The sequence below is a fragment of the Hordeum vulgare genome, chromosome 2H (genome assembly GCF_904849725.1).
Source record: "Hordeum vulgare subsp. vulgare chromosome 2H, MorexV3_pseudomolecules_assembly, whole genome shotgun sequence".
Taxonomy (NCBI): Eukaryota; Viridiplantae; Streptophyta; class Magnoliopsida; order Poales; family Poaceae; genus Hordeum; species Hordeum vulgare.
The window spans coordinates 69,987,101-69,998,262 of record NC_058519.1 but is presented as its reverse complement, the minus strand read 5'-3'; the positions used below and the strand labels follow the sequence as shown (position 1 = coordinate 69,998,262).

General features: G+C 45.7%; 1 protein-coding gene across 1 annotated transcript; it reads left to right on the top strand.

Annotated features, from left to right (window-relative positions):
* The first annotated feature begins 742 nt into the window (after nucleotides 1-742).
* On the top strand, nucleotides 743-4,318 carry LOC123425075 (NADH dehydrogenase [ubiquinone] 1 alpha subcomplex subunit 6). The gene is made up of 2 exons (XM_045108746.1): nucleotides 743-1,108; nucleotides 3,890-4,318. Exons 1-2 carry the CDS (start codon nucleotides 896-898, stop codon nucleotides 4,067-4,069), a joined length of 393 nt encoding a protein of 130 aa, XP_044964681.1. The 5' UTR covers nucleotides 743-895; the 3' UTR covers nucleotides 4,070-4,318.
* Nucleotides 4,319-11,162: the final 6,844 nt, after the last annotated feature.

Below are 11,162 nucleotides of genomic sequence, written 5' to 3'. Positions count from 1 at the left end.
AGCCTCGGTTGGGCTAGCGATGGCTGGCTTTCGTGCATGGCACGAAGCCAGTGCCTATCGTTTCCCCCCTTTCCATTAAGCGAGTTCTTATCCCCTGACCCCCATACCCCTATATAAAGAGAGACAATCATTATAACAGAGACCCATGATTAACAAAACTTTGTTCCCCTCTCTACTTCCTGGTGTCCTTTGACTCTATGTGTTCGACTACTTCGTCTACGACGCCCGCTCACGCTCCGCAACCATGGACCGGACTCGCCGATAGGAGTTGCGGAACACTACAAACGCGTTTAGCGTTTGTTTTTGAGATGGCATAACTGTCCATCTACATCCACAATAGAACTTTCAATTGTTCATGTGCTATAAAACCGGGTAAGGATCGAAGGGAGTACTAAATTACTCCCTCTGTCTCAAAATAACTGTCTCAACTTTGTACTAGAGCTAGTACAAAGTTGTACTAAGCTTAAGACACTTATTTTGGGACGGAGGGAGTATGTAATAAGTACTTTCCAGGAGAATATTTTAATAATTTAATAATAATTGTACTCAAAGGTAATTGTATGCATTTTTATTTAAAAAAGCAAAATAATAATAATTAAGGGGTTAAAAAAAGAAGAAGCAAGTAAAAAAAAATTGAGGCAAGAAGAAGCAAGTAAGTTGCTGGGTGTGAAAGCTAAACGGGCCTTTTGGCTTGTTCTTGTCGCCTTCAAGGCCCACCATCCACCAAATCTCGAGGTAAACGGACGGCCCGCTATCGGCAGGAGAACATTTTGCCAAGCGGAGAGCACCGAGCTACCTCTCATCTCACCACCACCACCACCACCACCTGAGGACGGGCGGCGAGCGAGAGGGCGGCGGCCGGCGATAGGCGGCGAAGCGGGGCCAGGGCGAAGAGATGGCGTTCACGATGCGCGCGGTGAAGGTTCCGCCGAACTCGGCGTCGATGGGGGAGGCGCGGCACCGCGTGTTCGACTTCTTCAGGCAGGCCTGCCGCGCCATCCCCTCCATCATGGAGATCTACAACCTCGACGACGTCGTGACCCCCGCCCAGCTCCGCGCCAGCATCTCCCAGCAGATCAGGAAGAACCAGGGCGTCTCCGACCCCAAGGTGCCCTCTCCCCTCCCACCCCATTTCGATCCGTCTCTCGCAAATGTATAGTTGTAGAATGAAGAACGAACGCGCTGCCGATCCAGTCGCTGTCCGATCCTTCCGAGGGGGCGCTTTCTGCGAAAATCTGATATATTTTATTTAGGGGGCTGGGAATCGCCGATGCATAATCGATACGCCTTGTTGGATAGGTAGGTAGCAGTTGACCTTGCTGGGAATTTTCGCAGGATTACGATCTGATAACTCCTTGTTCCTAGTGGCACTTGACTGCAGTGTGGCAACCCTGTCCTTCCAGGACTAGTACCGAGGATTTGTAGGCAGTATTTGGTCCACCTATGGGTCGGCCGTTTTGTATGAAGGTGCCCACTGCCCTGGATTTCTGGATTCACCAAAGCTACAGAGTCCGCAAAATGCTTATCTGCACTTGTTTCTATGCTGTTAAGAACCCGATTCGTTGCTGCTTCTTTGTATTATATGTTAACTCGATGGATTTGGATTTGATTACCCATTGTGGAAGTAGGAAGGTCCTTTTTTCTTTATTCAATTATTTAATTGTGTTCTGCTGCTGCTTCTGCGCAAGAATAGGTGCCAATTTCAATATATGCTTCACCGTTTTCTATATTAGTAGCTAGGCATGGCTATACAACGGGGTTCTAGGTCTGATGCGAAAAAACAGTTAACCATAAATTACATCAGTATCTTCCTAAATTGATTTGACATTATTGACCACCAATGGATAACAGGAACCACACAATCATACCATCTAAGCCAAACAAAACTTAGACGAATATTTAGTGCATCCAAATTCTAGACGGGTAACATGACCACAGAGTAAACCATGAAATATAAGTTTCCTAAATTCCAGCCTCTGGTCTTTATGAGCTACCTTATGGTGTGAGGATGCTTGGATATAGGACATAACTCTAGGTTATAACAGAAGAAATCAAATGTATCATTTAAAATGAAACCATAGTGGCTACTGGCTTCCAAATTTTGCAGTAGTTAATCATGTAACAATAGCATTATACCTGTTTCCTACAAGAAATAATCAACATGTCAGTTTGGATTCATATGAGTACAAGGCATGATGGAATAAGATATACAGAATTTATCAATACACAATTTTCAGTAAAGAAAAACATAGTATTCACAACTACAAAATGTTGGTTGCAAGTTAAGCTTGAGTCAGCAACCTCATCAGCTCTAATATCCATGGTCTTCGTTGAACTTGCTCTTCCCTTTCCCCTTCTTTGGATCTTTTTCAGACTGTTGTATTTCCATTATGTTTATAGTGGAAAGGGGCAGAGCCCGGTTAAAAAAAGAACTTAAGCTCGAGTCTCAAGGTAGATTCGTATTTTGTGACAAGTCCAAAGTTAGTTTGATAAAATTCATAAAATTGGAAAATAATTGCATATCTAGTTACTCCCAATGAAAACGTTGTTCCAAATATCGACCAGTTAATCGGCATCTCGGACAGTTAATTGCTACTCGGTGGGTCACCGAATAGCCGATTAACTGGAAAGTTCGCCTGTTTATCCCTAATCAGTACTCAGCGCCCGTCCGATATGGTACCAGTTACTGATATCCTGAACATTGATAAAAAACCAAGTCGATTTTGCGATACGTATATATGCAGTTTATTGTACACTTCGACATCCATCTGTAAGTCTTCAAAAATCCCCGCGGGCGCTTAATCATATCACTGGCAACTTGGACAATCCGAATTGAATAATTGTCTTAAAGTGTCATTCTTGAACATATATTCATCAGCTAGAGTTTCAATTTGAATTATTTCACTCCTGACTTGGAGGTCTACCCAGGTTCGTGGCAACTGTGGCCCTATGGAGAGACAACCAAGTTGTCTGCGAGCCAAGTGTTATAATTTCTAGATGATACTGTAATAATTTAATCAGAGTTTTTTTATTGCTTTCACCGGAAGCTGTCAATCCTAGTCCATTTGGATGCACAATACTGCGATCTTCATCAAAAGGAGCTTGTTTAATGCCAACTAGCTATCAGCTTTGTGCAGTCATGAGTTATGGCAAATGTTTGTACGTAATTTTCTGATATTTAGCTGGAGTTGTAACTAGACTATGTTCGGGCTTGCTGGGCTTTACCAGTTTGATTGAGTAAGAGTAGTGCTCAAGTCTGGTTCCCAGCACTCATATTCGATCCATAGCAATTCTTGTTTTGCTATCCTTTAGGCCTATTTAACTTTGTTCCCTTTTTGCCTCCCCTTTGGACAAGTAGCATGTGCTGACTTTAGGTGGAATTTGCATTGAATATGATTTGGTTCCTCGCCTGAACCTTGCACTCTTAATTTCAGGTTAGTGAATGGGCATTTAGATTTAGGGTTAATCTTTATTTTTTATATTCCAACAGAGTCAGGGACCGAGTAGGAAGGATCAATAGAATATGTATTTAATTTTTCAACTGCAGTTATAAAAGCGATTCTGCTATGTTGGTGATACCAAGTGATAGTATCTGTGTCCCTGCATCAAACTTGGGGCCAAAAGTTTGCAGAAACTTCAGTTCACACTTTCTTATTGAACACCTTAATTTTGTCCTTTGCTAGAGTGCTTCAGATCATATCAACACTTCAATATTTCTATTTCATACCACTTGTGGTCTGCATTGTACTGTACAATCTAGCCCTAGTCTCTGAAACCTCTAGCAGTCAATTCTTATATCGCTGTAATGGTCTGCATCGAATATTTCTATCTTCCTCAATCTGAGTGTGCATCTCTGCTGATTTATGCTGACTTGTGTGCGAACAAACAGGTCATTGATATGCTTCTCTTCAACGGGATGGAGGAGCTGAACAACATTACCGAGCACGCAAAGCAGCGCCACCACATCATTGGGCAATATGTGGTGGGCCACAAGGGGCTGGTGCAGGACCTGGAAAAGGACCAAGGGAGCTCCGAGTTCCTGAAGAAATTCTACACCAGCAATTACTAGAATACGAGTCGGCCACAAAAATTTCCAGCCTTCCTGTAGAAGTGCCCTTGACATGTACTCTGAATAAGATGCTGAGAAACACATCCGGCCCAATTTATTTTGGTACTCGTGGTTTTGCTTTGTTCGAACTTGATTCGATTACTCGGTCATCTCTACTCAATGAGATGGTGTCTGCCAGGGAAACGGTCGTAACTCCATAGACTCTGCTTCCCAAGCTGACGTTGAAGGATGGATGTCTTCCAGAGGCAAGGTCGATGTGGATGTGGTGTTCATGCGTGTCTTGTGCTTCCTACTTTGATCAAGTCCGCAAATCTTATGTGCCACCTACCTGGCAAAGACAAGTCACAGTAAGGGCCGGTTTGGTTCATGACTAACTTTGCCACAACTAAGCTTAGACAAAGTGTCAGTGTCAAAGTGTGCCTAATAAAATGGCCATCACAAATGTGGCAAGATTTGATAAAAGAATGAATTTATGGCATGTGGATCATGTAGCTAGAAAACTACTATGATAAGCCATAAGTGTGGCAAAAATTAAACACATGTTTAAAATATTGTGGCACAAGTAAAATTAGGCGTGGCAACCTTAAGCTGCGAACCAAACAGGCCCTAAGTAGAAAAGATTCCACGCAGTCATAGTAGGAGATAATGTTGCCTCATCAACATCTAATAATGATCCAAATGCTCATGTGTATGAATTGCAACCTTACATGGTTGGCGGTGTGTGAGTGCTTAAGATGTTGATTGGTACTCCCTCTATTCATGTAAACTTCTCTTGAATGACACTTTTAAGTTTGACCCACTTTAAGGAAAAATAAATATCAACGATATAGGGGTGACACGGGCGGCGACCAAATCGCCAAGGCCTCCGGCCGCCCCACCTAATCCTTCTTCCCTCACCGTCGCCTGCACATCCCGAGGGCAAAGCTCCAGTGGAGCCGCCGGCGGCGGTGCTCCTTTTCTCTACGACGGGCGACGCCTCTCACGAGCTGGGGATCTCTGGGCGTCGCGGCGTCGCGGCTCTTGCGGACGACAACAGGGGTGCGGGGGCGGGGACCACGGTCTGGGTTCTCGGTGTGGTCCGGGCATGGATGGCAGCGTATGTGCGGTGCGGCTTAGATCTAGATGTGTGCGAGGGGCGTAGATCGACGGCCGGGTGCGAGTGCTGCTGGCGTGCGGCGGGCGCGGTGACTGGCTAGGCATGGCGGGTGCGCTGCACTGGAGTGCGAGGTGTGTTGTCGATGGCGTACCTGCTGGTTGCTCTGATGCTTCGCTCGTGCGGCTCCGATTGGAATATGGTGCGAGGTGCATCAATTTGGGTGTTGGCTTCGCGATGCGGTGGATGGGCGGCTTCGGTCGTCTTTTCTTCTCGGTGGGATGGGGCGGGGTGATGCCCCCTCCCTGGCTTGGCGCTGCGGCTCTGGCCGGCCGCTAGCGCGACATGGCTCGCGACGTGGTGGTGGTGGTGGGGGAGGCTCTGCCCTATAGGCTACGCTGGCGACCACCGTTGCTTCCTCGCAGCGTCTCCGGCGGCGTCGGTGGATCCGAAGCGGCTAGGCATTTTCCGGCGTGTGGGGGTATGGTGGCAGCCCACCTGTGACATCCTCAACTGTTGCTATAGTAACCTCTGTAATTAAACTACAGTAAACCTATGAAAATGATGCCACATCACCGCGATTTCTATTGTTAATCTGGCGTTAGTTCAAAACAATTCGAATTCGAATTTAAAATAAAGTCAAGCGATAAAAGTTTTCAAATATAAAAATAAAAATGTTTGAGGTTTGTCAAATAATACATAGTAAGTTGTCCTTTAAGAATTATTAAATTTAAGGGGATTTATTGCATTGAAATAAAATAAATCTAAAACTGTAATAAAGTAAAAAGAGAAAACAGAAACAAAAAAAATGGAAGAACCCCGTGGGCCAAATTGGGCGAAAATGGCCCAGCCAGCCCACCCCGTTGCCCCACCACCAACCCACCTAGTTTGGGGGGTATACCCCCCACTAACCCTAACCCCCACCTGCCTCACTCCCCACTCCCCACTCCCCCAGTCGCCGCCACCCACGAGGGGAGGAACCACCTCGTCCCTCCCCATCTCCCGCGCCTCCCTCGCCCCTCGTCGCCTCCTCCCACCGAGCCTCCCGCTCGCCTCCTCCCTCGCTCACCCTCCCTAGGCCACCGCCACCCTTCGCCACCAGTGCCACCCGCCAACGCCAACGCCCCTCGTCCCCATCCCCTCGCGCGCCTCCCTGGCTCACCCCACCGCACTAGCCCTCCCCGTCTCTCTCGTCGCCGCCCCCGCCACCAGTGCCAGTAGCAGCGCCACCGGCCGCACCACCCTCAACCACCCCACGCGTCGGCCCTGCCTCGCTCCTCCCTGCCTCCCCGACGCAGCCCCGCGCCGGAGCCGCACTGGGGTCGCGCCACCGACGCCACCTCGGCCCGCCCCGGGCTTCTCCTCGCCGGATCCGCCGCCACCACCTCGATGCCGGTGCCCCGCACCATGGCCTCCGATGAACTCCACCTCGCCCCGGTGATTTTCCTCTCCTGTAAGTTGAGAGGGGAGGAGGTGGAGTAGGAGTAGTTGCCTCATGTGAGTTGAGAGAAAGAGATAAAGAAAAAAGAAAAGAAAGAAAACAATATGTATTATGTGTATAGGCATGTATATGTATATATATATAGATGCGCATGCATGTATGTATATGTGTGGATGTGTGTACAAAATGAGTGTATGTGTGTATGAGTGATTTTGTGTACAGGGTGTGTGAGATGTGTGTGTGGTCGATGGGCCACTTCCATGTGGGACCCCCCACTCTCACTAACAGGGAGGCCCCACAACCCCTCCTTTGGAAATAAGGCGTTTAATAATAAAAATAATAAATAGTTTAAGTTAATTAATTAATAAATAATTAGGTATTATTAATATGAGTAAGAGTAATTAGATTAATTAAGTAATCTATTAATTAAGATAAATATATTATCCTAAATGGGGTATGACAAGTGGGTCCCATCCCCTTTAATTAATCGAATTAATATATTAGTTAACCCTAATAAAAATTTATGCCTATGACGTAAGGGACCCACTGATCATATTTGACCAGCCAACGATGTCATATTTAATTATGTAATATAATTAAATTTGTTAATTCTTAAATATTAATAAAATTTTAAAAATTAATATAAAATAAACCGTAAGTCACATGAAAATTTTTTGAACATGAAAGTTGTTCAGCAAAATGAGACGAACCTCGACACGTTATCTGTTTGTCTGTCTCGCGCCCCTAGCATAACAAACGTGAAACTTTTCCACCTTTTTTATTTGACCGGTAGTAGTCAAAGACCCGGGAAATATCATCTGATATTTTCCCAATCCGTGTATGACGGATGATAATACGTTAGCTCATGCCTAGTGATACGTCTCCAACGTATCTATAATTTTTTTATGGTTCCATGCTAATATCTTGTCAACTTTGGATGTTTTGTATGCATGAATATGCTATTTTATATCTTTTTTGGGACTAACCTATTAACTCAGTGCCCAGTGCTAGTTCTTGTTTTTTCCCGTGTTTTTGACCTTTTTCATAGGAGAATATTGAACGAAGTCCAAACGAAATAAAACCTGTGGAATGATTCTTTTCCATAACAGAAGACACGCAGGAGACTTGAGAACCAAGGCAGGAGACCTCGGAGGAGGTCACAAGCCCACCAGGCCCGGACCCCCCTAGCAGGTTTGTGAACTCCCCGTGGCTCCCATGTCCTACTTCTTCCGCTTATAATTCTCCAAAATATGAAACCACCAGAGAGAGCCACGAAAATACTTTTCCGCCGCCGCAAGCTTCTGTCTCCGCAAGATCCCATATGGGGCACGTTTTGGTGCCCTGCCGGAGGTGGGATTCGGACACGGAGAGCTTCTTCATCAACACCATTACCTCTCCGATGATGCGTGAGTAGTTCACCATAGACCTTCGGGTCCGTAGCTAGTAACTAGATGGCTTCTTCTCTGTCTTGGATCTTCAATACAAAGTTCTCCATGATCTTCATGGAGATCTATCCGATGTAATCTTCTTTTGCGGTGTGTTTGTCGAGATCCGATGAATTGTGGATTTATGATCAGATCATCTATGAATCTTATTTGAGTTTCTTCTGATCTCTCTTATGCATGATTTCATATCCTTGTAATTCTCTTCGAGTTGTGGGTTTCGTTTGGCCAACTTGATCTATAATTCTTGCAATGGGAGAAGTGCTTGGTTTTGGGTTCATACTGTGCGGTGTCCTCACCCAGTGACAGAAGGGGCAGCGAGGCACGCATCGTGTTGTTTCCATCAAGGGTAAAAAGATGGGGTTTATATCTATTGCATGAATTTATCCCTCTACATCATGTCATCTTGCTTAAGGCGTTACTCCGTTTGTTATGAACTTAATACACTAGATGCATGCTGGATATCGGTCGATGTGTGGAGTAATAGTAGTAGATGCAGACAGTATCGGTCTACTTGTCTCGGACGTGATGTCTATATGTATGATCATTGCCTTAGATATCATCATGACTTTGCGCAGTTCTATCAATTGCTCGACAGTAATTTGTTCACCCACCGTAATACTTGCTATCATGAGAGAAGCCTCTAGTGAACACTATGGCCCCCGGGTCTACTTCACATCATATTTTCAGCTCTACACTTTTACTTTGTTGCACTTTCCACCTTCAGATCTCACCTTGCAATTAATCGTGAAGGGATTGACAACCCCTTTGTAGCGTTGGGTGCAAGTTTGTTTGTTTTTGCGTAGGTATATTGGAGACTTGTCTTGATACTCCTACTGGATTGATACCTTGGTTCTCAAACTGAGGGAAATACTTACTGCTACTGTGCTGCATCACTGATACGTCTCCAACGTATCTATAATTTTTGATAGTTCCGTGCTATTATCTTGTAAAACTTTGGATGTTTTGTATGCCTTTTATATCTTTTTTGGGACTAACTTATTAACTCTGTGCCAAGTGCCAGTTCCTCTTTTTTCCATGTTTTTCACCCTTTTCAGAGGAGGATTTTAAACGGTGTCCAAACGGAATAAAACTTCCGAAAAGATTTTTTCCGGAACAGAAGATACACGCCAGACTTGAGAACCAAGGCAGGCGCCAGCAGGGGACCCCACAAGCCCCCTAGGCGCGACCGGGGGGGGGGGGGCGCCTAGCAGGCTTGTGGGCCCCTGATACGTCTCAAACGTATCTATAATTTTGATGGTTTCACGCTGTTATCTTGTCATCTTTGGATGTTTTATGTATCTTTTATATCTTTTTTGGGACTAACTTATTAATTCAGTGCCAAGTGCTAGTTCCTGTTTTTTCTGTGTTTTTGACTCTTTTCAGATCTGATTTTGGAACGGAGTCCAAACGGGATAAAATCCCGGAAATGATTTTTTCCCGAACGGAAGAAGATCAGGGGGCCTGTGGGCCAAGTGAGGTGGGCTCCAGGGAGCCCACAAGCTCCCACTCCGCCACCAGGGGGGAGGCTGCGGTGTCAGGGCTTGTGGCCTCCCTGGCCGCCCCCTGACCTAGATCCTTGGCCTATATATTCCCTAAAATACAGCAAAAAATCAAGGGAGCCTCAAAAATACTTTTCCGCCGCCGCAAGCTTCCGTTTCAGCGAGATATCATCTGGAGACCCTTCCCGGCGCCCTGCCGGAGGGGACTTTGGAGTTGGAGGGCTTCTTCATCATCATCATCGCCCCTCCAATGACTCGCGAGTAGTTCACTTCAGACCTACGGGTCCGTAGTTAGTAGCTAGATGGCTTCTTCTCTCTCTTGGATCTTCAATACAAAATTCTCCATGATCTTCATGGAGATCTATCCGATGTAATCTTCTTTGGAGGTGTGTTTGTCGAGATCCGATGAATTGTGGATTTGTGATCAGATTATCTATGATATATATTTGAGTCTTTGCTGATTTCTTATATGCATGATTTGATATCCATGTAAATCTCTCCGAGTCTTGGGTTTTGTTTGGCCAACTAGATCTATGATTCTTGCAATGAGAGAAGTGCTTGGTTTTGGGTTCTACCATGTGGTGACCTTTCCGAGTGACAGTAGGGGAAGCAAGGCACACATTAAGTAGTTGCCATCAAGGGTAACAAGATGGGCTCTGTCGTTGATATGAGATTGTCCATCTAGATCATGTCATCTTGCTTAAGGCATTACTCTGTTCTTTTGGACTTAATATACTAGATGCATGCTGGATCGCGGTCGACGTGTGGAGTAATAGTAGTAGATGCAGAAAGTATCGATCTACTTGTTTTGGACGTGATGCCTATAGATATAATCATTGCCATAGATATCGTCACGACTTTGCGCGGTTCTATCAATTGCTTGACAGTAATTTGTTCACCCACCGTCTACTTGCTTTCATGAGAGAAGCCACTAGTAAACACTATGGCCCCGGGTCTATTCACATCCATCGTTTACACCTCCGCTTTTACTTTGCTTTGTTACTTTGTTGCTTTCAGTTCTCACTTGGCGAACAATCTATGAGGGATTGACAACCCCTTAATAGCGTTGGGAGCAAGCTTTTGTGTTTGTGCAGGATCTTGTGATACTCCTCCACTGGATTGATACCTTGGTTCTCAAACTGAGGCAAATACTTACCACCACTGTGCTACATCACACTTTCCGCTTCGAGGGAACACCAACGCAAGGCTCCATAGCCATAGCAGAAGGATTCCTGGTGCCGTCGACACGACTATTCTTGTCGCCGTTGCGAGGGAAGCACATCTGACATCAGCCCCCCGTGACATGTCTGCCCTACCTCTTCCGCCTATAAAGTCAGAAAAATTCCAAAACTGCGCGATAGATCCTCGAAAATACTTTTCCGCCGCCGCAAGCTTCTGTCTCCGCAAGATCCCATCTGGGGCACGTTCTGGTGCCCTGCCGGAGGGGGGATTCGGATACGGAGGGCTTCTTCATCAACACCATGACCTCTCCAATGATGCGTGAGTAGTTCACCATAGACCTTCGGGTCCATAGCTAGTAGCTAGATGGCTTGTTCTCTCTCTTGGATCTTCAATACAATGTTCTCCATGATCTTCATGGAGATCTATCCGATGT